The sequence below is a fragment of the Telmatherina bonti genome (genome assembly GCF_933228915.1).
Source record: "Telmatherina bonti genome assembly, chromosome: 4".
NCBI lineage: Eukaryota > Metazoa > Chordata > Actinopteri > Atheriniformes > Telmatherinidae > Telmatherina > Telmatherina bonti.
In genome coordinates this window covers 10,824,307-10,850,260 of record NC_136622.1, presented here as the reverse complement: position 1 = coordinate 10,850,260, position 25,954 = coordinate 10,824,307, and the positions used below count along the sequence as shown (strand labels likewise).

General features: G+C 40.0%; 1 protein-coding gene across 1 annotated transcript in view; it reads right to left on the bottom strand.

Moving 5' to 3' along the window:
* The window catches only part of lamb2l (laminin, beta 2-like), a gene marked incomplete at both ends in the record, with an annotated part of 39,201 nt that extends 13,310 nt beyond the window's left edge, over positions 1-25,891 (bottom strand). The window contains 24 exons of the mRNA XM_079239738.1: positions 31-245; positions 429-653; positions 815-978; positions 1,064-1,295; positions 2,363-2,506; positions 2,624-2,816; positions 2,962-3,082; positions 3,935-4,056; positions 4,142-4,303; positions 5,869-6,009; positions 9,862-10,018; positions 10,182-10,261; positions 10,877-10,989; positions 11,099-11,278; positions 13,753-13,941; positions 14,700-14,820; positions 14,952-15,154; positions 17,522-17,585; positions 18,021-18,209; positions 18,461-18,534; positions 18,922-19,066; positions 25,086-25,255; positions 25,392-25,520; positions 25,762-25,891. Coding sequence (XP_079095864.1) covers positions 31-245; positions 429-653; positions 815-978; positions 1,064-1,295; positions 2,363-2,506; positions 2,624-2,816; positions 2,962-3,082; positions 3,935-4,056; positions 4,142-4,303; positions 5,869-6,009; positions 9,862-10,018; positions 10,182-10,261; positions 10,877-10,989; positions 11,099-11,278; positions 13,753-13,941; positions 14,700-14,820; positions 14,952-15,154; positions 17,522-17,585; positions 18,021-18,209; positions 18,461-18,534; positions 18,922-19,066; positions 25,086-25,255; positions 25,392-25,520; positions 25,762-25,891 — 3,663 coding nt within the window. The remainder of the gene's footprint in view (positions 1-30; positions 246-428; positions 654-814; positions 979-1,063; positions 1,296-2,362; positions 2,507-2,623; positions 2,817-2,961; positions 3,083-3,934; positions 4,057-4,141; positions 4,304-5,868; positions 6,010-9,861; positions 10,019-10,181; positions 10,262-10,876; positions 10,990-11,098; positions 11,279-13,752; positions 13,942-14,699; positions 14,821-14,951; positions 15,155-17,521; positions 17,586-18,020; positions 18,210-18,460; positions 18,535-18,921; positions 19,067-25,085; positions 25,256-25,391; positions 25,521-25,761) is intronic.
* Between the last annotated feature and the right edge of the window lie 63 nt (positions 25,892-25,954).

The window sequence follows — 25,954 nt, the reverse complement described above, 5'->3', positions numbered from 1 at the left end:
CAGCCTCTGAGAGCCTTCATCCCTCCTCACCATGTTGCAGTGAGTTCCCAGGGAATTTTGTGGGTCGCAGTTACAGGGCTCACAGCCTCTGTCCTGGCCATAGTTCCAATAGTTGGCAGCACACCGGTCACAGTTGTGGCTGATCACGTTTTCCCTGCATGGGCAGGCTCCAGTCTGACGGTCGCAGTGACACTGTCCATCACGGCAAGCCGACTGCAGGGTGCCAGCAGGCACGCAGGTGCAGCCTGGAGAACCAGAGGAGAAACAATGTATGGGGAGAGAAGGAAAAGGAGTCTGTTACATTTAGGCATACATCTAACATATCAGCTTCCTAAATCCAACTGAAGAAGCTGACATTAAATGTTTTATAGAAACAAGATAAGAGGTTTGGAAGGTTATTTCACAGGACACCTGCAGCTCTTACTTACGTCTGCAGTTGTGGGTCAAAGCATTGCCATAATAACCGAGTTCACAGTGGGCACAGGACGGGCCGTCTGTGTGGTGCAAGCACCTGAGACACTCGCCAGTCCTGGGGTCACATGACTCAGGATCCTGAGGGTCAATGTTGTTGTTGCACTGGCACGGTAGACACTGCCCACCGGGCTGGTTGGGGTTGCCATAATAACCAGGAGCACACTGATCACAGCTCAGACCTAAACAGGAAATGACAGTTTTGAAGCCGCTTGTTTTGTGGCACATAGACAAGTAGTTGTTTGATATTTTGGCACATTATTTTTTTACTTATGGCAAATTAAGGAAGTTTATTTCACTCAGGTGCGAGTAAGAAACATTAATATGCATTGTTTTCCTTCACCTGTGTAGCCTTGTCTGCACTTGCATGTGATCTGATTAGACGCATGGTCAGCTTGGCAGGAATGTCCATTAAAGTGACCTGAATCTGGGTAACCTGGGCAGGGGCAGGGGCGGCAGTGCTCTCCTGAGCCGAGTACGGCGTTTCCGAAGAACTCATTTGCACAGCTGTAAGCACATGAGTGAGCTAATGACACAGTACTTGACGTCTACATAGGCAGAGGTGAAGGGCGTAACTCTGATTTGTTCTTACCGTTCACAGAGATGTCCGGCTGTGTTGTCCCTGCAGTCTCTACATTCACCTGTTTGAGGATCACAGATATCTGCGTGGCCGTTGCACTGACAGGGGCTGCAGTTGGGGAAGCCCCACTGGCCTGGCTGGCAGTCGGAACACTGACGTCCGGTGGCTCCAGGTCTGCAAGGGCACTGACCTGTGACTTGGTCGCACTGATGACTCACAGAGCCCTCAGGATGGCAGTCGCATGCTGGAAAAGAGGACAACACATGTTACAGGACAACACAAAAGGAGCTAAGATGTTATTTTCTATGCTGAAAGAAGCAAACGTTCAAGGTTTTCGTCAGCACACACGCCGGCAAACAACAGTAATTCTTTTTCCTTGAAAAGGACGTCGGCCTGTCAGTTAGCATGAGTAAAAACTGGTAATCAGCTGACCTTGAGATATTCACTTATTTCTTTACACTGAACACATTTTATGCCTCGGCATTGACATGCTGTTCTCTTTTACAAATCTTCCACATGAAAACATTCAGATAAGGAATTGTAAGTTTGATCATCTGCAGTTTGGATGTTTAAACAACATGAAGATTAGCACAACAGCTCAGCCTTGAACGCAAACTCTTAGGAACTAACTAACCCAAAATGAACAAAGCCATACATGCATTAATTTTCTGAACCACTTAGTCCAGTTAAGGGTCACGGGGAAGCTGGAGTCTATCCCAGTAATCGTCGGTCGAGAGGTAGGTACACCCTGAACATGTCGCAGGATCAAAACCACACATGGTAATGGACATTAAATATGATCACACAAGAAATCCTTGGAAGATCATTTTCCTGAATATCAGCTTTAGTTTTTAAAAAAAAAAAAAAAAAAAAACTTTCATTAATAAAAGTTGATTGATCTAAAAGAAATTGCCACAATTGAATAAATTTAAAAAAAAAAAAAAAAAAAAAAAACTAATCTGTGGGACCTGGAAAAGAGTTTGACTGCTGATAAAGAGACTGTGCTAAACCCATATGTGTTTTTGTCCATGTTTCTTTGCACTTTTCTCCACTGCTCGATGCTTTTCTGGTTTTTCAGAGATTTTTTTTTTTTTTTAAATTATTATGGTATTGGTGCACCTCACTTCTCAGTTTGTGACGTGTTTTCTTTTAGAAACAAAAAACAACAAAAAACAGCAAGTTTGAGTTATGTGGAGGAGACTCCTCCTGGATCTGATTTGGGAACTTCTTTATTATAAACTTCCTGTTTAATGGGATGTAATAATCTGTAAGGAATGATTAGGTAACAGGTAACAGTCAGAGCACACTCACCAGTGCAGCCACCTACACCAAAGCCATAGGTTCCCGGGGTGCACTGATCACAGCGTTGTCCCATCACGTTGGCTTTACAACGGCACTGACCTCCGACCTTATTGCACTCACCACTGAGGGAACCCTGAGGGTCACACTGACAGGCTGGATACAAGAAGAGCAAAAAAAAACCAAACAAACAATCATTCAGATTTATTAGAATTTAGATTTCGAACCTGATTGCTGAATTTGTGCTTGTGCTGTTGTACTGAGCTGACTTACGCAGCGTGCCATCATGAATGATGGATGAAATACTGCAGATGAGTTTGGAGCACATCTCAGCCAGGATAGGCATCGGTGTGATCATGAAGGAGTCAAGACACATGTAGCGGATCATATCTTCTCTATTCTGCTCTGCTGCTGGCTCATTACCTTGAAAACCAGGAAGCTCAGTGTATTTGGGGATCAGCACCAGCTTTGAGATTATAAGAAAAAAATTGAGATAAATGATGACTGTTGCAGTGAATAATGTAAACAGACAGTCAGTCATGCATTATTAGTCAATATTAATCATAAAAGGTGGAAATCAATAACTGCAGAGATTTACAGCTTCCACTCACAGAGTCAACAAGAATGAAGGCTGTTAGGTGTCTGTGTGCAACGCCGTGACGCTGGAACCTAATCGCAACCACGTAACGATTGCTGGACTCGAAACAAAATGGCCGCGACAGCATGATATATCTGGAAGCACATGTTATTTAAATATAAACATCAACAGAATAACAAGTTTAGTCTCCCAGTAAAACCAGGAGAAACATATATATATATATATATATATATATATATATATATATATATATATATATATATATATATATATATATATATATATATATATATATATATATTAGTTATATATTATATAGTTTTTGTCTGTTGGTTTTATTGTCATGTCTTTCAATTTTTAGGTCAAACTGTGTTTTTCAATGCAAGTCACCTGCATTGGGAATGTTAATAATCATCTGGCTCAAGAAAAGGGTGGAAATTACTCTCCTACATGAAAGAACCATATTTAACCAGCTCTCTAAGCTAGTTAACTGTGAGGAATGAACAATTAACTACACAAAATTTAAGTAAGGGGAGTGAACATACATGCACATCTCCGTCTTTCCATGACAGACTTTCATGCGTGTGACTCTTCGAACCAGGACAAACCCAGTGAACCTTGACCAGGTGTATGAAGGTAAACATATGTGTGCCTGGCAAATACAGCCTCTTTGGCTAATTGCACCTTTCTCTGTTTGTCCTTAGTTATTGCTGCAATTTTTCACAATCTAACCCTGAGTAAACAGAGTTGCTGCCTTCCTGAACCTGATTCTGACAAAGCCTCTCTACTTTGTTTGCCCACCTGTATTACAAAGGTATCACAAGCCGGGGCAAGTTTGAGTGGCAACAATGTAATGATGCAATTTTTCCTGAGCTGTCTGGGATACTCAAGCAAAATGATCTGAACAAACACAGTAGCTGCAGTGGCCTTCCTGACTTCTGCACACACATTCATGTTCAAACAAGCATGCACAAAAGTGTCGGTACCTGTTGTGGTGCAGCAGGGTTACAGTGTAGAGCTGCTCGGTAGGCAGCAGATTTCCGCATCGCAGACTTGAGGGCAGCGTTACGGAGGTTATACTAACAACAGCCTCCCAGTCTTCTGTGGACTGCGCAAACACACACAGACGTTTAAACACTTTCAGTGGTTAAAAACAGCTTTAATTTTTCTTCAAAATAATCACAGTGACAAACCTCGGGCTCATAGCGGATCATGATGTCATACTCCATTGCGAAGGGGATGTTGTCTATAGTGAACACCAGGCCGGCACCATCTTTAACACGGGCAAAACCTGGGCCGGTCCACGTCACCATGTGACTGGGAGCATGCTCTCTGTGAACGGTCTTCACATCGGGCTGAGAGAGACAAATTAGAAACAAATAATTTGACTTCTTCTGACAAAATCCTTCCTTTCTCCTTTCTGATAGCAATTTCAGCATCTCAGCGTTCTCAGCTTCTCTCTGCTGTACCATAACTGATCAAATCAAATCAAATCAAACTTTACTTCTTGAGCACTTTTCATGCCATGGGCAACACAAAGTGCTTTACAAGAAAAAATCAAGTCATAAGGATTAAAGCAAACAGTGGATAAAAAGGCATTTAAAAATAATAGACACAAGCTAATAGCCAATATTTTATGTCCTGTGCTTACAGGAAGATTAAAGCTACCTAATCACTCGTGTGATATTCTTGTTTTCTAAAAAAATAGTCAGGGTAAGATATGAACATGTGACAGGCTCCAACTCTCCAGAGCTACCGCAGGTACAGAAAACTACTCCATCAAACTGGATGAACTGGCAGTTTCAGTATGGACAACTTTCATTACAACTAATTCACTGTGGTAAATAATACTGTTCCTTAACAACTGGTTCCCTTTTGAGCCATCTGCTCTACAATATTAAAACTTCATTATTGTCAGTAAGATTGAGTAATATCATTAAAGCAGTTATAAGATCCCCTTGAGTGTAACTAGTTATTTCAGAACTTGTTGAAAATGAATAATTATTTTTGGCTTTAATTCTCTGTTATGACCAGACAGAGGTGTACCCCACCTCTTGCTGCTAGGCAACAGGTTTCATGTCCAATGTCCACTTTCATTTTATTTCCCTCTTATCGCACTACAAGTTAATTATTATGGGTCAAAATGCTGCTGAAATCACAAAAATAGGTCCATAAAGGGATTGTAATTCCCTTCATTCTGTCTCTAATTCGGTCCAAATGTTTCTGCAATCTTGTTTGAACATGAGTGATGTTGGCTGATGTTATCAGAATGACAGTATTTTAATTAGCTGTATCATCTGCAGGCCAGGACCTCCATGGTACAGCCAACCTCCAAAACCGTAAGAATTTCCTACATATGAAGGTTTTGGTTCATGTTTCAGTCTGAGGTCACTTCATGGCTGAAATAGCCGTTATTAGGAGCCAGTTCCTGAATTGATGTAATATTTTTAAAATGCAAAAAATGGTTTGTCTCTCTGACAGAGATAAAGCCTCCCTTAAAAACGACTTTAACTGTCATTCATAACACAGAGACATCAACTCTTTCATTTCCCATAGTGTTCAGTCAGGATGGCAGCGCACGTGCCTAAACCTTGTATACGTCATTCAGCAGCATTGGTACCTTTACAGATGCATAAGGCTGGTTAACACATTGCCATAAATATAAATATAAATCAACTAAAAGCTTCAGATGTAAATATGGCTGGAGCAAAAAGGACTTTTGGTTCAGCAGTGATGCAGCTTTTCCTGCATAAGCATGCATGAACCAACAAGTCCAATTACTGAAACATCCATCTGTATGGACAGACAAACAACATAAGCCATTGTTGTTGCTTTTTACACGTAATCTAAAATGAGTTTTTGGAGCAAGCTGAGGAATCTGTTAAAGGGACTCTTGCATGGTTTGGAATGTGAATCATACTGTTTGTTGCAGCTGCCGGATGCGTCTCAGAGCCGCCTGATGCTGCTGCGAGCTGGAAATGCGCCCGTGTCGCCGATGTCTTCTCGCTTGATTACTGAGGTGTTGAATGCAGTCATCTGTTGCCTGAGGACGAACTTTGCCCTGAGGTGGGGAAGAAGAAACGAGACATTTTTCATGGCTGTGTTTTTTTGCACTTAATATATGAAAGCTTTTGTGTCCAATTTGTTGTAATCTGCTATAATTTCACCTTCTAAAAGCTTTCAAATGACAACAGAGCATAAAAAATGTGAAACGGTTCAAAACTCCCTTTAGTTTCCCTTTGGAAACTGTTAAATAAACCCAGCCAGAGCCTAAAACAACAGTCTCGTGTGTAAAAGACACTTCCCTTTTGCAGAGAGTCTTACATTGTTGTCAACATTCTCTCTACATTCCAGAGTCATTGAAGGCAATGTCCTCACATTCCTGCAGTGGCGATGTTATAAATGTGAACTGTCGGAGCTTGCCCGAGAGGCTAGATGAAGGATATGGAGAACCTCTTGAAAGAAAAATGGGAAAGATGAATGAAAAAGAAAATGACAGCAACGAAGGAAGGACATCAGTTAGTCAGGGATGGAAAACGAGGCAACAGCAGCGTAGAAAGAAGACTGAGTGATGAGTGACGATTCGATGTGAAGTAAGATGTATTTCAGTGGGAGAAAAGTCTGATTATATTTTCTGTTTCTACAAATGTATATGTAGGTATGGATATGTATACGTGCATGGCCAGTTAGGGGTTTTGGACACAGTTTCTCATTGAATATAATGGAGGGGTGTATCCGGACTTTTGACTGGTATTGTATATGTATGTTCTGGATATATAATGGCTTTGTTTTATATATATATATATATATATATATATATATATATATATATGTACACGCAGAGGGATATTCAGGCTTCCTGATAGTTTTTTTTTTTTTTTTTAGGTCTTCAGCTACTTTTCCACTAAATAGTCCAGTTCTTTACCATTTTCAGAGCAATGTGTTTTTTGTTTAACTCATTTAACACCGACTGCCAGGTCGTTGCCATGGGGATGGCCTCTGACAGGTTGATATTGCAGCCATTTGGCTGTAGTACGAATCAGAGCCAACCATGAGATGTGGCTGTTCCTGTGGTGACGCACCCTATGGTTATGGGTGGGCTGGCCCCTGGTGTGAAAGGATCCCCAGGATATCGTTTCCTTACACTCTGCCAAGCCAGATATTATCTATTTTATGGTAATAAATAATAATAATATTATTATTATCATTGTCGGTTAAAGAGACAGAAGATTGCTATAGAAGCTTTATCAGGCAAGATGGGATTGGGGGTGTGCCAGTATGTGTGTGTGTGAATGATGATGTGTCTACTTGTTTTGCTTGTTGTTTTAATATATATAAAGCATTTTGAGCTGCTTCTTGTATGAAAGGTGCTCCACAAATAAACTTTGATTTGATTTAATTTGACATCTTGTTTCTAAGCGGCTCTCCCTGGCTAACAGTTGTGGTGGGTGTTGATCTGTCTTTTCCTGTCTGCTCTGCTCCAGCCAGTGGAGGCAGATGGTTGCACATCATCCCTGCTGGTTTCATTAGCAAGACGCTTAATTCCTAACGAGTGGTTTATATCGGCACTGGTTGGATCAGAATGAATTGGCTTTAACTGACTCTGTAACATGAGCTTACTTTGCTATTTAATTGGTGCTACACAAATAAAGCTGAATAAAGTATGACCCATTCAAGCATACAGACATAGATTTAACCAGCTTGTTGTAAAACACTATTTTATATTAATCTCAACATGATGTGCAGTGTGTTCTTTAAACATATAAGGAAACTGGACAAGAGAAAGTGTCACGCCAAAAGATCCATCTAGAGTAGATGGGAAGAATCTGACAATCCAGCAAAGACCTGATGCAGGACCTGAGAGACTCATCTGGGCCCTCAGTTGATCCTTCTACTGTTTCCTGAAGCCTCATCGGAAAGTTCCTCATGGAAAGGGTGTCTGGCATGAATCCATTAAGGAAGGAAAATGGCAAAAAAAAAAAGAAAAAGAAAAAAAGACTGAGGTCTGCTAAATGATACAGGAACTGGAGTGAAGATCAGTGGCAACAGGTCTAGTGGAGCGATGAAGTCGCCTTCAACATCATCAAAGCAGTGTGGCAATACAGAAAGAAGGGACAATACATGACATATGTACAGTACATTCAGTACTGTAGTATGAGCTATAAATATACTTGGGGGATGGGGATCTTTCCACAAACAGGAAGAATAGGTAGATGCTTGGACTTCTGGGGAAGCCATGCCTGCTGCAGATACATAAACTCTTAGTCCGTGTAGATCAGTCTAAATTTATCTTCTCATGCTGCAAAACTAAATCAGTTCAGTTTGAACAAACAGGAATCAGAGGTGGGAAATTGTCAAAGAAGACAGGGAAGTCTAAAAAAGCAAAATACTGTACAGTTTTCTGCAAAAAACAGATGGAGAACATAGCTGCCAGCTAGCTTACAATACATGTGATGACAGACCAGACGCTTTATGAATTATCAACCACGTCTCAGCGGTTCAGCATTCACACAGCCATCGTAGACTCAAAGGTGGATCTAAAGAAGGAGCTCAGTGATGTGGCGTTTACACTGAGAGAAGAGCTTAATTAAAATGTTTTTGGAGATCAAGGATATGATACAAGGGCAAAGCGAGGCTATTACCGAGGCAGAAGAGTGCATTACAGAAATGGAGGCTTGCAGCACAGCGACCAAAGACACCCTGCCAAGCTTGCTGCAGATGTAGATGAAAAAAATCTGTATATTCAGAGTTGCTGAGGAATTTAAGGGTGACTCGATGGTGCACTATGTGGTTAAACTGCTTTCTTCTGAGCTTTATTTGCCAGACGACACATCCCTCCTAATTTAAAGTGCCCATAGAAATTCGTTGTAAAAGCCAAGAACCAGAGCTGCTCCCAGATCCATCATGGTTAATTCCTTAGAGTTCGAAAGAAAGGAAACTGGAAACCATCCTGAAGATGGAATGGGGCAAGAAAGGTCAGGTTGGAAATCAATAAATCTTTTTTCACAATGATTATCCGTGTACACCATAATTAGGAAGGCTCTAAAAGAGAAAGGTATCCGCTTTCAAACCCCTTTTACAAAAGTCCAGCTCTGGAGTTCAGGGCCATGGATCTAAAACAATGCACAAGAAGTAAAGGCACAAGGGCATCAAGATAAACACAGCGGAAAATGACCAGAATATTATCTAGTGGTATGGAAAAAGGCTGTTACTAGGAAACATTGCACAAAATATTGATAAATGGATTAATCTAGTTTGCAGTAAATGGTAAATGGAAAGAATCAAGTTTAAATGATGTCTAGTGTAAATGGCTGGTGTATCTTTCTAATAGGAGACCTAAGTTTATCCAGCATATCTGTTGTGTTGCCTTTGAATGTTTTCTCTGTTCCCAAAAGCTTGGGAAATATTTTTAAGATATCCCAATGACCCACTATGGGTGTACTGATTGTATATACTGATGTGGCTACACAGCACATAAAACACAGATGGGACTGGAACTGGAAAATGTACAAGAGATACATGTTGTTTTTGCGTTTACTTTTTCCTTCTACCTGCCTTAGCGTTTGATTGTCAAGTCAGTATTTCTAGGAAAACAAATTAAAAAAACAAAACAAAAAAAAAACACAATACAAAAAAAAAAAGTAGATGCTTGCAATATTCTGCAGCAGGGATCCCCAACCCTGGTCCCCCAACTGTCCTGCAGGTTTTCTGAGACAGGTTTCAGACAAGACAAGCTCTGCACATGTCTGCTAAATACACATTGATTTGAATCAGGTGTGGTGCAGCGAGAACACTTGGAAAACCGGGAGGATACCGGTCCTCCAGGACCTGGATTGGGGATCCCTTCTCTGCAGCATCTTGTGGCCTGAAATGTGAAAGAGTGAGCGTTACTGAATCACCCTGCTGATCTCACCGGCAGAACAGAGTCACTGGGAGAGTGTCCAGTTGCATCTTCAGCCTCGTATTTGTAATAGTCCAGTGGAGCACAGAAATACCCAGGTTGCACTTCTGAACACTGTCGACCTATCAGATGCATCCTGCAGTCACACTGGCCATTCTCCATCTTGCACCTTGTTTAAGAGAGAAAACTGTGTTTAACTGCATGTTTAGATGTGATCTTAAAATCAGGAATACAATGATTCAATAATGCAAACAGAAACCAGCTGAGTATCACTTTACAGTCAGCTTCTGCTTTTATTTTTACATGAATGATCATCATGAGTAAGTCTTTACCTGTTGTTGAAGGCTCCACCAAAATCACAGTCACAAGGCCTGCAGCCAGCCAGGTCATTACTCAGCCCCCAGTATTCAGGCTAAAGAGATAGAAAACTTTTTATTCTACAGATTTTCCATCTTTTACACAATGCAGATCCACAATGCGACATGTTTCATCATCAGTATTAAGTTAAGCTGAAAGGAAAGTACACCCTCTTTGTAAGAACGTGTAATTCAGGTGACTGTTGCTTGTAGTGTTAAAGTGCTTTGAGTTGTCAACAAGTCTAGAGGAATTTTGTACATGCAGCCAACTCTTTCAAAGAGTCTGGGGGGTATTTGCCAATCACTTCAGTTCCTTAAGGTCCTGAATGTTGCTGAGCTGTATTGGTTGGGCTGTATTGGTTTGTATGTCTATGCAGCATTGAATTGCATGGAGGTCTACAGTGTTGCTGTCTTGCTTCTTTCTGCAAAAGAGGGATCATCAGCCTTGTTTTCCAGTCCAGAAGCACTGTCTCAGAACCATGCAAAGCTGCACAGACACCAGAGATGTTCCAGATCGGAGACATTGTTCTCCTAAAAGCTCAGCCCACCACTTCCACAGCGTAACTAAGTAACAGGTTCAGATATTCCAGCCTGTCGGCACAACAAGGTTCATGCTGAATGCTAAAACGCAGCCTTTGGTCAATGTGAAACCTAGTTTAGTTGATACTAACCAGACACTGGTCACAGTAGCGTCCAGTGACATATCTTTTGCAGGAGCAGTCCCCACTGATCTGGTCACAGGGAGCATCCATCATAATGATGCCACGAGGGTCACAATTACAAGCTGGTGGAGAAACACAAACACAGGTTTACAAATATAAGTGAAATCACGCATCTTAAAACACAAAGTGTTTCTCTGGCAGACACACACACACACAGACACAGATACATACGCTGGCAACCCAGAGGATCATTCTGGCTGAGTCCGTAGTAACCCGCCCTGCAGTCATCGCAACGCATGCCTTTCACGTTGGCTTTGCAGCGACACTGTCCTGCAATCATCCCCATGTCCGGGTCGGTGTGGCTGTCACACACACCTCCCTCCAATGATCCCACCGGGTCACAGTCACAGGCTGGAGGTCAAATGTCACATTATATTAAACGATTTCTGAGAACGTAGTAGGAAGGAAACAACATTCGGGTGCTGGTATGGAACATTAAATCTATATAAAAGAGTTAAAGTACAACAGGTAGAGAAGTACAGAAGAAGTGCAGGTTGGGCATGTTAAACTAAAAAAAGAGAGGAGGAAGGAATGACTTACTGAGTTTAGACCACTGGGTGCAGAACAAGAGGTTACTCAGCAAGAAATATGCAGCTTTTGTCACTTAAATCTCATTTGGACAGTTTGGTTAGTAATGAAGTTACACACAGTGCTGGGAAATGTGTTTGCCTAATTTGTTACTTTTTGCAAATTTGTCACATTGAAATCTGTCAGATCATCACTCAGATCTTATTAGACAAACATAACCGTAGTGAATACAAAATGCAGCGTTTAAATGATGATTTTATTTATTAAGGAAAAAAATCTCTCCAAGCCGTCATGGCCGTATGTGAAAAAGTGTTTACCCCTGAACTTAATAACTGGATGTGCAGCAGTGATAACTGCAAACAAGCGTTTGCAATAACTGGCAATGAGTCTTTCCCATCTCTGTGGAGAAATCTTGACGCACTCTTCCACACAGAATTGTTTGTCTCAGCTACATTGTCGGGTTTCCAGCATGAAACCAGGTTTCAGGTCACACATCAGCATTCCAATTGGATTCAAGTCTGGACTTCCTCTCAGCTGCTCCAAAACTTTTATTTAGTGTTTTTGAAGCCATTCAGTTGACTTGCTTGTGCGTTTCAGGCTGTTGTCCTGTTGCATAACCCAAGTGGTTTGAGCTCGAAGTGACAAACTGACAGCTGAATGTTGTCCTTCAAGATTTTCTGCTAGACGGCGGAATTCATGGCTCCATCAATCACAGCAAGTCATCCAGGTCCGGAAGCAGCAAAGCAGCCCCCGACCATCACACTACCACCACCTTGTTTGACTGCTGGTATGATGTTCTTTTTATTAAATGCTTTTTTTTTCTCACACCAGATATAACAGGATGCACATCTTCCAAAAACTGTCAGTACAAAGAATATTTTTCCAAACATCTTGAGGATCATCAGGATGTTTCTTGGCAAACATGAGCCTTTGTATTAGTTTTGGTCAGTGGTGGTTTTGGCTTTGAAACTCACCCGTGGATACCATATTTGCCCAGTCTCTTATTATTGTTTAGATGTTGTTCTTGGTTCTTCTGTGACCTCCTGAATGAATTGTCATTGTGCTCTTGGAGTAATTTTGGAAGACTAACCATTCCTAGGAAGGTTTGCCACTGTTCCCAGTTGGCCTCCATGTGTTGATAAGGGCTCTGGCTGTGGTTTGCTGGAGTCCTACAGCCTCAGAAATGGCTTTGCTGTTCCAGACCTAAAGATTTAAAATCACTTTGGATGGTGGCATAACACGTTTCACAGCCTGCTCCACTCTCTCAGACAGGTTTTATTTAAGCGATTTTGTTAATCGAACAGGTGTGGCATTAGTCAGGCCTGGGTTTGGTCAGTGAAACTGAACTCAACTTTTGGTCTGGATAACCTTTTTTGCTCAGTAAATAAAATCAGCATTTAAAAAACAGCTTTGTCGAATGATTGTCTAATGAAACAAATTGTGAGATGATCTGAAACATTTGTGAAACAAGTGTGGAAAATTTACAAAATAGTAAGAAATCGGGAAGGGGGCAAATACTTTTTCATCACATTGTGTCCTCTCCTTAGGTCACTGAACATCAGATACTCTGTCATGTTCTGGATTATCAGTGAATGACGGGTAACTTGGTAGAACTCTGAATCAAACTGTATCAGAAACAGCTTAAGTTTTCTGATGTGGTCAAGCGCAACACGACCAAGAGACATGACAGAATAATTTTACTTTCAATTGGGACACTGGTTTTTTTTTTGTTTTATTTTTAATTTTATTTTTTGCAGTCCAAGTCCAACAGAAACTTGAACTGTTGTGATCCTGTTCCCTGGTGGGCGTGTCTGGCATCCTGGCACCTGGATCAGCACCTGATCGGCATCTTGGCAATCAGCAGCAGCACTATTTAAGGTCTGCCCAGCCTGCTGTTCATCGCCAGATAGTTGAACGCCTTTGGTACAACTCTCGGCCTGAAGGATTCTTCCCAGTGTGATTTCCTGATCGTTAACCTGTGTGTTTTTTCCCCGTCAGAGATCCTGCCTGCATGCCCGATTGCTGCCCTACCGCTTGCCTGCCTGCCTGCCCGCCTCTCTGTCCGCCAGGTTTACCTCCCCGCTTGTCTGCCTGCCGACTAACCTATCTTCCGCATCCACCTGGGAAAGAAACCGAAATCAGAAGGAAGCAAATAAAGCATTGTTTGAAACTCCAAGCCGAGTCCGCATATGAATCCCCCGCACTTGACGTCAACCTAACATGAACATTGTAAGACGGAAACCATAAGCATGAGATTTTTGCACTTTGTTCCAGGGAACTTGGAACAAATGACTCACCAACACAAACACGTGGGTCCCTGATGTCCCTGTTAGGGTCTTGGTAGTAGAAGGGTTTACACATCTCACAGTTGCGTCCCATGGTGTTGCGCAGACAATCATCGCAAACTCCTCCGCTGGAGTTTCCCGTGGCCAAATACACCGCCATGTCAAAGTGACACTGGTTTGAGTGGCCATTGCAGTTGCACTCTAAAGAAACAGAAAGGACAATTAATATGATATTGAGAACAAGGGTTATAACGATATAGTAATGACAATTTCTTTTCAGGAAGTCAAACAACTTTGGTTGACAAAAAGCTTCTGGAACCCCGCCATAAAGCTGGAGAAGTAGTTTAATCAGCTGAGGAAAGAGTAGTGAGGGCCTCTGTTTTATCAGTGTACACACGATGCAATATACTTATGTTCATATTAGTATATTAAGATGCATGAAAACTGGTATTTTGCATGAAAAAAACAACCCACACATCTGTTTCTGCTGCCAGTGCTGACAGATGTTCATATGGGGCAATACATTACAGAGCATTAGGACATCAGGCATAAACAGAAACAGTTCTGTGGTCATACTCCCTGTTGGAGCCATTTGTTTATTCACTTGTGTTTTTGTTTTGTATGGTCACGGAGGGTGGCACTAAAAAGGCACACCAGGTGCATTAAATGGCAGCCACAGGTGTTGCAGGTTTTCTTCATTAGTAAAAACACAGTTTTTACAGCTCTCACCTTTTTTGTTATTTTGCACTTTTTTGATTTTGGAAAAAATGTAATCAGTCAAGTTATTATTCGCAACATGGAAAATAAATGGGAATCTCACCCAACATGGACAGTGACTCCGGATTTTTTTTAGTAGTGCGTTAAAAACCCAATCTTTCCCCTCATCCAGCTGAGTGACTTAACGCTTTAGTCATTACACTCCTGTTATTGTTTTATGACACAATCTGTGTGTCTTTCACCTCTGCAGGTGTGTGGGTTCTCCGTCTCCGCTGGTCTCCATGGCAGATCGTTGTGGAAATCTCTGCAGCGCTCGCAGTTCAGACCCTCAGTATTATGTTTGCAAACACAGCGACCATGGATCTAACCGAAATAACAAAAAGGTCAGTAAAGGTTGCATGAGAAGAAAAAATACTCCAAATATCTGTCATCTTCTGTTCGTTCTACTTTTCAAACAAGATACGATAATGATATATTACAGTCCACTGACTAACCATGCCAATCTCCCGGGTGTTGACCCCCGGCACTGGGGCGCACTCGGAGGCATGACCATAACAGAAGCAGCTTCCTCTGACAACCAGCTCATAAATGGCATAGTAATATTTTTGCAAGACATCGGAGCGGCGGTCCAGCAGGTCGTCTCCCAGAGTGTTGAGCTTAGTGAAGTTGATCCGAAGGTTGGTGATGCGCAAAAGTTCTGTGAAGGAGAGGAGAACTTTTTAATAACAGAAAACAAACAAACAATCCTTGAATGCCTAATCAAAGCCCTTCTTCCTGCCTGTACAACACAAAAACAATACTTTAGGACTGTTTTTTTTTCTAGATCATACATAAATATTTTAATGCTATCAATCCCACAGATCAGACAGAATTCAAACCCTTCATGTCATGATTAGTAGGGATGGGAAAATCAAATAAAAAGGGGATTTTTTGCTTTGCAATTTTAAAACCAATTTTTTTGTTAAATTTTTTTTTTTTTCAAATAAATAAAATTAAACGACTATAAATCTTTTGTCATTTTTATTGTTAATTGATCTTTTTACTTGTCTTCTTGGGCATGATAGCAGCAGAATGATGGTCTGGCTACTGTGTTGCTTTTTCTTAATTGAAATCAAGAAAAATGACGAGCAAAAAAAAGTTTTACTCTCTGCTGCAACACACCTGGCACACATCAGACCTAATTAGCAGACTTGTTGTCATCCAACTCTGCACAAGTCTGCTAATTAGCCATTGATTTGAATGAGGTGTGTTGCAGCAGGGAAACTCCTAACATTTACATGACTGCGGCACTTGAGGACCGGAGTTGCCTCCCCCTGCTCTGAACCTTCAGGAGTACTCTCATGGACATCTTAGTGCAGACATGCTCGAAAACATTTAGCATTTATGTTGTTCTGTTCGTTAAAACACTAAAATAAAGCTCCAAGATCCACCTGCCGAATGTGGTCTTTAATAAATCAAATATTCTACCATTGCCTTTTTGTTTTAATTATTAGTTTTATTACATAATCAGCATTATTCCAATGCGAAGCAGGGCAACCTGGTCCATCTGTCCAACATGTGAGAGACTGGATGAGGAGCAATACAAACAATTTTGTGATCTATAAATACATTCATAAATCAGAGATTTCATAAGAAACGTAAGAAAATTTGTAAAAAGATTTCGGTGAATGAGGCCCAATGTCAGCAATTATATTAATAAGAATAACATATTTGCTGACTGCAAATACAAGTTTGAATAATTCATATGGAAGAATAAAATGAAATATGACTGAGTTAAAAAAAAACAACAGTAAGCAGCTAAAAAGAGAAAATCTTCCAAAAAGCCCAAACTGTCGATACGTACAGGATCACTGCAAGATTGCGAGGGATCAGTAAAGCGATCGTGCTTGGCACAAACTTTTACAACGAATAAGATATGGCTGTTGCAATATCCTGTTCTCACTATATGTTTATCATGGACATTTACAGTATTTATTCACAATAAGGATTTTATCTTCATCAACAGAACACTCTGCAATCTCCGCAGTAATTCAGTTCTATAATGTTTATTTGATGAACTTTAAATATAACTAATTACTCATATAAATAAATATAAAATAACTAATGTTAAAAAATCTCTATTTTTTCAGCTGAGATCAAAACATAATATCATCACATAGGCATTATCAGCCCGATGTTAACATAATTATTTGTTTTATATAATGAACTAGCATGTAAACTGGTATATTGTGACACACCTGATGCGTCTGTTATTTGGTAAAATTTAATCTGAAATGTATTTATAAAAAAGAGAGTAATAAGAGATGCGAGCTCAGAAAGTACTCGGCAGTTTAAATTGTTTAAGCAGTAAGTATCGCTAAAAGATCTGAAATTAAACCTAAAGTGTCTGACAAAGTTTATTTTCACTCATGGTCACTAACTTATGTTTATGTAAAGAATAATATACAATAATCTGCGCCTTGTTCTATGTACAATATAGAATAGAATAGAATAGAAGCTGTACTGTCATGCAGTGGGGTTACAGTTAAACTTAGTTATTATTATTCACATTATTATTTTTATATGAAACTGTGTAATTACAGTACTTGTTATTACACCATTACACTTTCATAAATAGGGGTTTGAATCACCAGCTTGATGCAGTTTCAACAGGATAAATCAGACCTACTGATATGTCAATACATCCAGGGTTTCTTTAGAGGATCGCAGTTCTATGTGATCCATGACATGACTTGCGGCTTTTATTTGACTTGCCTGATCCAGAAAGAAGATATACCAAACCAGTCTAAGCCTGACCCCTTCCAGATGTGGTTTGGCTGATCTCCACATCCAGTTTTAGCATGCTTCAACACGACAGATGCTCTGTTCAGATTAATTAGACAGACCCACATCATGAGCTACAGTCGGATCTAAATGACGTACGAGATGGGATATCTTGAGCTTTCGTTTGTAGACAAAGCCTGCAGGAATGCAGAAGGATTTTCTATATCTCTGAGGTTCTATGTTTTCCCCACATTCTTACTGTTTTTTGTTTGAGACTGATAGAAATCAGGTCTTTACTGACCTTGAATGTCCAACCTGTAAGGGTCTTTCACAGGAATTGCAGGATCCAAGACTTTATAAATAACCTAAAGAAGAAGACAAATTTTTACAGAAAAAATAAGAAATTAGATTCTAGGATTTAAGTGAAACAGTAATTCTGAGAAAAAAGAATAACAACTAAACCTTTGGCCCAAATTACTCTTAAAAAAAAAATCTGTAAAACCTAATATTTTAAAGAACCATAATTTAAATAGTAATTTTAATAAAAGATTTTTTTTTTTTCCTTTCGTGCGGTGGCTTGCAATGAACAGAGCTGGAAATGTTGCACTTCATCTCTGTGTTATCTCTAACAAAATTGTAAGGAAGTTAAGACAGGAAGCAGCCAGAATACAAACATGTATCTAAAAAAAACATCTCATGCAAGTCGCGTTCACTGTCCATAAGGACCAGTCTTCTCAGCGCTGAGAGCCATTTAAAAAAAAAAAAAACAAAAAACTAAGAAGCGCTCCTTTTCAACTCACTTCTCCGTTAGTGGAGGGCTCGATGTCAGAGTAGCGTTCCTCACAGATGATGTCGTTGATGTGGTGCAAGCGGTTGGCAGGGATGCCGGGGAAGGTGCTGGTACAGTTGGAAGCAAAGTAGCGGTAAGGCCGCCAAGTGCGCCCAAAATCCGCTGAGCGCTCAATGATCATAGCTTTAGGTCTGAATGTCTAAGGAAAAGAACAATAAACGAAACTGCCACTACTATACATCAAACTTTAGTCAGATTTTTGTTGTGCGAATCACCTTGTCGAGCAGATTTATCTGAATCTTTTCTTTTATGTTTGCAAAACAAACAGATATTGAATTAATGCCTGGTGGAATGTTATCTCCAGCTGTCTGGGTGTATATAACAAACACACACCCAGACAAATATGTCTCTTCTTGTCCAATAGGGAAACACTGCAGTACTTATATTTACCTTAAACTTCATGATGAGATGTGTGAAGTGGAATTCGGCCTCCAGGTTCAGTCTGATGCTGACATCCTCCTTCCCTGCGGAGGAAGCACAAGTTGGTGTAATAACACTGTGATTTACGTTGTGTTGTCTCAACTACCTGCACAAACGACCGCTCCAGAGCTTTATCTTTCTTTGCAATTTTCTCTCCGCCTCAGGAAATGTTGTTTTTTCATCATCACTCATGAGGCCATACAATTAGCTGCAGTTTAGAAGCACTTCTTCCCATCTCATCATTTTCGACTCATTTCAATAGGCTTTTAATATTCTGATAGAGGATTACAGCTTTTTTTTTTTTCTTCCAAGATGCATTTATCTCCTATCAGGAGGGAACTTTCAATAGAGAAAAAACAAACAACTCTTGATAAATCCTCATATTAGCCAATGATTGTGTTGTTGTGGGTCACTATGTAGTAAACACATACCGTTCACCGACTGCCACCAGATGTGGTCTCCATTCGGGTCTCTGGGATCCATGAGGTAGATCACATTTTTGATGCGGTGGCTGTTTCTGTGGCGATACGAGTCGTAGGGATGCCGGGAGTCACATTCAAAACACTTGTCTGGCTCCTGGTATGACATTTGACACCAGATGTTAGATGATGAGCCAGATGTTAGGTTCGTACAGTGGTTTCAAAATTTTTTCTCCCTTTTCATTGACGACAATAATGTCGAGCCGCCCCTCCCGTCACACGAACTGAAGAAACATAGTTTTAGTGGCTGTATTGTAAGTAACTATAATTAAAACCGTGCCAGTATTATTCTCCATTCTTCAGCTGAAACATTTTAAACCAGGAATCTCTGCAAACTACTGCAGGTGAGTGCAGTTTTCTATGAGACGATGCTGCTTTAGTAAAAACAACTTTACTACCCAGTGATAGTTGGATAGTTTATTTCTAAAATAACCTGCAGGCTTTTCTTTGTGTTCAGGATGAAAAGTCCCCAAGAGATGTTGTAACTTGTTTGGCTTCATACTTCATTATATTAGATGATCATATTTTGGTACATGCAAAAGACTGTGGTCTCATTATTATCCACCATTGATTATTATCAAGCAGGGACAGATATGCTCCATCATAGTTTGTTCTCTTTTTTATTATAAGAAGTCTGTCTTGTTGATTTATCATAATTTCTGATGAGTACTTTTACAAATTTATCCAGTGTAAAAACTTCCAAGTTTTATTTAACCTTGCACAGGTTTAACCTAAACATTTCCAACATCTGTGTGCTCCTTTTAGCCACATCTGGCCTTTAAGAGCAACACTGACTGAAAGAGCCACAACTCATCCATATATATATACTGGTTATGTCACAAATGATCATTTTCACTGTCTTATACAACGCTCATTTGTTAGTTTACAACATTCAAGTCAGATCTGACCCAAGCGTTCTGTTCCCCAAAAAGTTGGATGCATCTCATGAAATTAGTTTTACATCTGGCCCATGTGAGATTGTGATTTATTTTTGTATATGTATTTATATATTCATTAATTATATGAGCCAGATGTCATGCATTAGATGTCATAAAAAAAAACATATGAAAATGTCATTGCTAAATATTGCAAAACCAGCAGATATCATGGTTAATAAAGAAATATTTCAGTTCATGCTCCAAAACATGCAGAAAGAGAAGTTTCTCCATGTGTAATGCTACATGTGGTTTCCTATTTTATGTCAGGAATTATGTAAGATATTGATATTGTGACTACTTTCAATGAATTGCACAGCCTAAATGTTTGTCTGGGTTCTTCATAATCAGGATGTGGTGACTCCACGGAAAGAACAGACACAACACTGGCAAGAAAAACCAGGAAAACGAGAGGAAATGAGAAATGAAAAGTATTCAAAAAGCAAAAAGCAAGACTGAGAGCTTTGTTTTCTCAAACAGACAATCTGGTGTATCCTGTTGAGAGAATATTTAGTATCTCTATGGCCATGCTGACCTTTGTGGATACAGTAATAATTAATGACCTTATGGAAATCTTGGGCAGAGTTTGCAAATGTTTTATTGTCCAAACAGAGAAAAATCCAGGCTTGAACCTTCTGCCATAAACTGAGCCCTTTTTTGAGTCTGCTCACTCACTACATATAAAATTAGCTTTTACTGCTGAAAAGAAAGATCAGCTAATAGTTATGAAACAGTAAAAAATGTAGGATCGGATTTTAAAGAGGTTTGTGTGGTTGACAAACACAGGGTCTGAAGATTTCCACACCTTCAAGATGGCCCACGTGGAGGAAGAGGAAGTCCAAAGTCATAAAAGCTGATCAAAGTGCATTACCTGTCTACAACAACACAGTGCTAAATTACTTCACTGGACACATTAAAACTTCAATATTGTGATTATTTTACAGTTGACAGTCAATTCTGCAGCACGAATCCCAGGAGAGTGAAGGAGATCCAAACTGGTTAAGCAGGGGGCCATGAAGAGGAGGTCAGGTGGGAGGAAGAGGGCTAAACAGGGAGATGAGGGCGAGTTGGCACAGAGAAACGCTGGATTCCAGGGCAGCATTTCTTAATTAGGCTGTTGTCAAGGGTGATTAAGCTGCTAACAACAACATGCTGTTAAATAGACTCGGCATGGATGTGGACGTGCACACATGCACACTTTTACAGTACGTGTGTTTGCCAATCTGTTTTTTCACATGCTTACTTACATTTTTCACCTTCTCTGACGAATCTTGTAATAAATTTGTTTATCTCCTAATCTGGAGTAATTCATTAGTCCTCATGCATCCCGATCCCCATATAAATGCTACAAAACTCCATTTTTCACAGTAATTATTTCAGCTTTATAGATTTAAAAGAAATATGTGCAAGATTGCAGTTATAAACCAGTTAAGGAAAACTAAGCACATTGTTTTTAGGTATCTAACATAAATAAGTCTGATTTCGATTTATTTAATCTTTATAGAACTTTGCATAGCTGGAGTTGGTGTTTGTTGTGTGGCTTTAAGCGCCTCCCTCCCTCTTCTCAGCTTTTATTTATCTCACATTAGTCAAGCCTGGTCAGCCCAACAATAAGGCTTTCTTCTCCAACAATACACTGTTGTAAATCTCATGCTGATTTAAATAACGTTTTTGTCCAACTACCATGGTGGCTTTACAAAAAAAAATAAGTTGACCCCACCTCCATCATTCAGTTTTCTTCCTACCCTATTTCCAACCGGTTTGCACCCCCCGCTGTTTTGTTTTGCACTGCGCTTTTGCCATACCCTGCTTGTCTGACCCCCTTCTTCACTCTTCTTGTTTATCTTTCCACATGTAACATAGATACCTGGTAAATTCCACTAAGAACAAACAGATGGGTCTAAAGGCCCATACAGGTTTTAGCCTCAATGAATTGATGCTCTGTAGGAAAACCGGACGGGGGGAGGTGGGGGGGTAAGGGAGGACAAAAACAAAAAAAAAAAAAATCTGTGATCGGAATTTGTGCAATCTGATCTTGCCAGGAAGGAAAGCACCACCTAGGAAAACTTATGTCAAACACAAATGATAGATGAATGTGAGGATATTTGGAAGCTTTGAAAAAAAATCCTTTCAAATAGGTTTAAACATACCAGGATGTCACTGTATCCTGTCCCATACTGTAGTAGGAGGCCTCTCTAGTCACAGAATGTCAATTATGTTCACCTGGAAGCTGAGAGTGGTGAAAATTTCTGCCCTCGGGCAGTTCCAAGTGCAGGCACAAACATGCAGCTGAGCAGAAATGCACGGATGCAAGTGAAGCAAACGTAAACATGATGGTGAACGTGCCAAGAGAAGTGTCAGGTGAGAGAGGACAGGAAAACAGGAGCTGCTCGCTACAGAGGTGAAGGATGTGTAACTGCACTGTGTCTCACTTTATACTAGTTTACACCTGCATAAACATGTATCTGTCTAAGCACACGCAGATAAATATCTCCTCTCTTTCAGTTTTATGAGTGAGCATCATCAATTAATGCTAAAATATTGCAAAATTCAACATTTTTCTTTAACTGTATAATAATTTTTACTTCTTTCATCCCAATTAGATAATTCAACTCTGCATTTAAACGATCTCTAGATGTACTAGAGAGCAGTAGACTGCTGTGTTTTAGTAGTTTATTTATTCATACTTCATGGGTTACAAAAATAAATATTATTTATAAATTTTATCTAAATATTAAATATATTATTAAATATTATTTTAAATTTAAGAACAAATATTTGACAAACAAGACATGACAATAAACCCAAAATAGATATGACATGGCTGCTTTAACAAGTCAAATTACGATAAAGAGATTTCTGTAAAAAAAAACCTAAATAAGCCCTGAAATTATGTCATTTAATTATTAAATGCTGCATGGCAGCCGTGACAGATGGCGTCAAAGCCGTCTGTTTCCTGCCATTTACTCATTAAACAGTTGAGAGTTAGTCTAACTACTCTGTTCAATGTCAAAACCTCTGAGTGATAGGTCCAGTTGGTTATCAATTGTAGTGAAATTGCTCTTAAAAAAACTTTTAGTTTATCTGCGTTTAGAATTAACTTCTTTTCATTCATCTAGTCAAATAATAGATGCAGTTTAGATTGAAGTGGGTTGCTTCACTCAGTAATATTGTCTGCTGCGAAAAATATCTGCAAATAAAGAACTGCACTTGTTCAAAACATTGGGCTAGATGAAAAAGGAGCGAGGTGGGAGGTGATATAGTAACATAGTAATTCCTGATATAGTAATTTCATTGATTCTATTCCATTCTATTCTATTCTATCCTATTCTATTCTACAGTTATTTAGTAGACGCTTCTCTCTGAAGCGACTTACATATGAGAGTGAGAACAACACAAGAAAGATATCAAACTGTTGGACCCTCGCCGGACTGCTGTCAGTCCAGTTGGATGCAGGTGTTGCCATGTAGTGCCACAGGCTTTTTTATTTATTTGTTTGTTTTTTTCTTTCCCACAATATTCCCTCTGTTAAAATACAAACTATAAATCCCACAATATTTGTTACGATAAACTGGGCAAAGTTCTCAAACTCTTGAGTACGTGAGGCTCAGATGTCCTTACGATCTGAGCATCACGTAGTGGTGGTAACGCTGGATATCTTTCACTCTCGAGAGGGAGTGTAGCTCTGGAACAAGAGCGTACGTGGACAGGAGCCGTTTGAGTTACTGTTTTGTAAGCCAGAAGTAAAGCCTTGAATTTGATGTGCATTGTGACTGGAAGTCAGGGAAGTGTGATTAGCAGCGGAGTAACAAGAGCTCTTCTGGGTTGGTTGAAGACCAGATGTGCTGCTGCATTCTGTATCATCTGCAGAGGTTTAACCGAGCATGCAGGCAGACCTGAAGTAGGGAACTGTAGTAATTGATGTGTGAAATGAACCGAGCATTTGAAGTATACTTTATTTCATTACCCACAAAAAAAAGAATATCGTTACTGTAACGCATTAACCCAAACACTGGTCATAGAAACATTAAAATTGTTGGAGCATCAGCCTTGCACATCGGTGATTAAAAAAAGCCGCAAAACAAAGCAATATTCAGGGCATGTAGAGTCATTTATGCCAACACAGTTCTAGCTTCCCGACACAGTGGGTGGTGTAGATTGCACTGATTGCAGGAAGAGTAGTATGATTTTGCAGTAGTTATATTTTATACAGTACTGATCTTGTGTGCATCCTTTAGTGATTAACCATTTCACCTATGTTTTGATAAGCAGAAAGTCTTTAGAATCCATTAAAGTAATTATAATTGATCCGTTTATGCAGTCTTAACTAAATGAGGCTTTGATTTTGTTCCTTCCTTTATAAGCCGTATCAAAATAATCCTTTCAATTTCTTCATGGCCAGCAATTCATGTCCTTCTAATTCTATTTGCTAAGTTAGACTCTCCCCTATGATTCTTCTTTTAAGTAATTTTTACATGCTTTGCAATACATGGCACCCTGTGGTCAGGTCCTTATATGCGCCATTATTCATAACTTCATTTATGAATGTCCTTCCACCAGTTTCTGTGTAGTTCTGGTTACTTTGATCAAGGTTGATCAGTATACCAGCAGCTCAAGGCAGATACACAAGCCAGCATTGGACTTTCTTCATACTTCATTTCAGTCTTTGGATCTCAAACACCTCTTTGTCTCTTTACCATGTTTTTTCTATAATGTCATTTATAAACTGATATTGAGACCAATGCTGAAACACAATGTCACTGGTGTAAGTGGTTTAAAATCGGCCTTGTGAGTCTATTCAGATACATACAGTTTAAGTGGTTTGAAGTTCAAACCACCTAAACTAGAAATGAAACTGGAAAATATGAGGGTTGTGGGTTGTTGAGTCCAATTTGAGTCCAAGTTGTGAAGAGTCACAAGTGATGGTGAGTGAAGCAACCTGACCACAGGGTTCCATGTGTTGCAAGGAAATGATGATGATTATGTGAGAATAAGAGTCAGATTTGAGAGTAAATAAAGTCAGAAACAGTAACAGAGATGCTGACAGTGAAGCGATGGTAATAATCAAAGTACTATACAGAAGGTAATTTGTCATCAGCTGTTCCCATATGGACGCTAAATACTTTATTGAGGGAAAATAAATCACACTTTTTCATTTCAAGCTTCTGTAAACGTTCTCACCTGTAAGTGGCTGACAATACAGTACTGCTGAGGTCCGTCCAGGCCACAAGTAGAGGAGGCGGTAAGGTTGACAGCCCTTCCAATCAGAAGGTTTCCGGTAGCAGGGTAGCAGCTTCCCTCAGTGCAGCCGTGAGGACTCGACGGCCGCTCTTGTCCAAAAACACTCAGAGCTAAAGTGGAGGCAGAAATAGCAGAAACAGAGCGTTATTATTCCAGTTTTAATGTGGAGTTCTTGATCGTGCAGAAGTAACACAGCTAGAACGAAGAGACATAACAGGACGAGTGGTTTTAAAATAGGTTTTCTACTGTGGTCTTGTTTCTGGGTTTTGCTGCCTCTGAGTTCTTTGTCTTTGTCTGGAAAATTTGAAACTAAGAGTAGTGTCATGGACACGCCATCCACAGCTGTGCAGGACACATACAAGGTGAACATCTCTGCTGCAGCGGCACAACAGAAGGTGAACAGATCTGAGACATATTGGACCTCAGCTGCTGAGTCTAATCCCGTATCGACCCACACTAAGCTGGAATCACTAAGATGTGTTGGGAATATGATGAGGGGAGGGAATAAGGAGAAACTAGAAGCTAAAAAGAGGAAACTGTGACCATAAATCTCATGGAGTCATTAGAACTGGACAACATTAGGCTGGAAAATTGTTTTCTGGTATCCAGCAGCTACCTTTAGATGGTACGGTCAGGATTTGGCTCAAACAGGATTTGGGGGATGTTTTCTTTGCACACTTAGGACCCCTGAGCATGGTGGAAACACCACAGTCTACCTGAGTATTGTTGCTGACCATGTCCATCATTTTATGATCACAGTGTACCATTTACAATACTTCCAGTAGGATAACACTTGATAACACAACAAT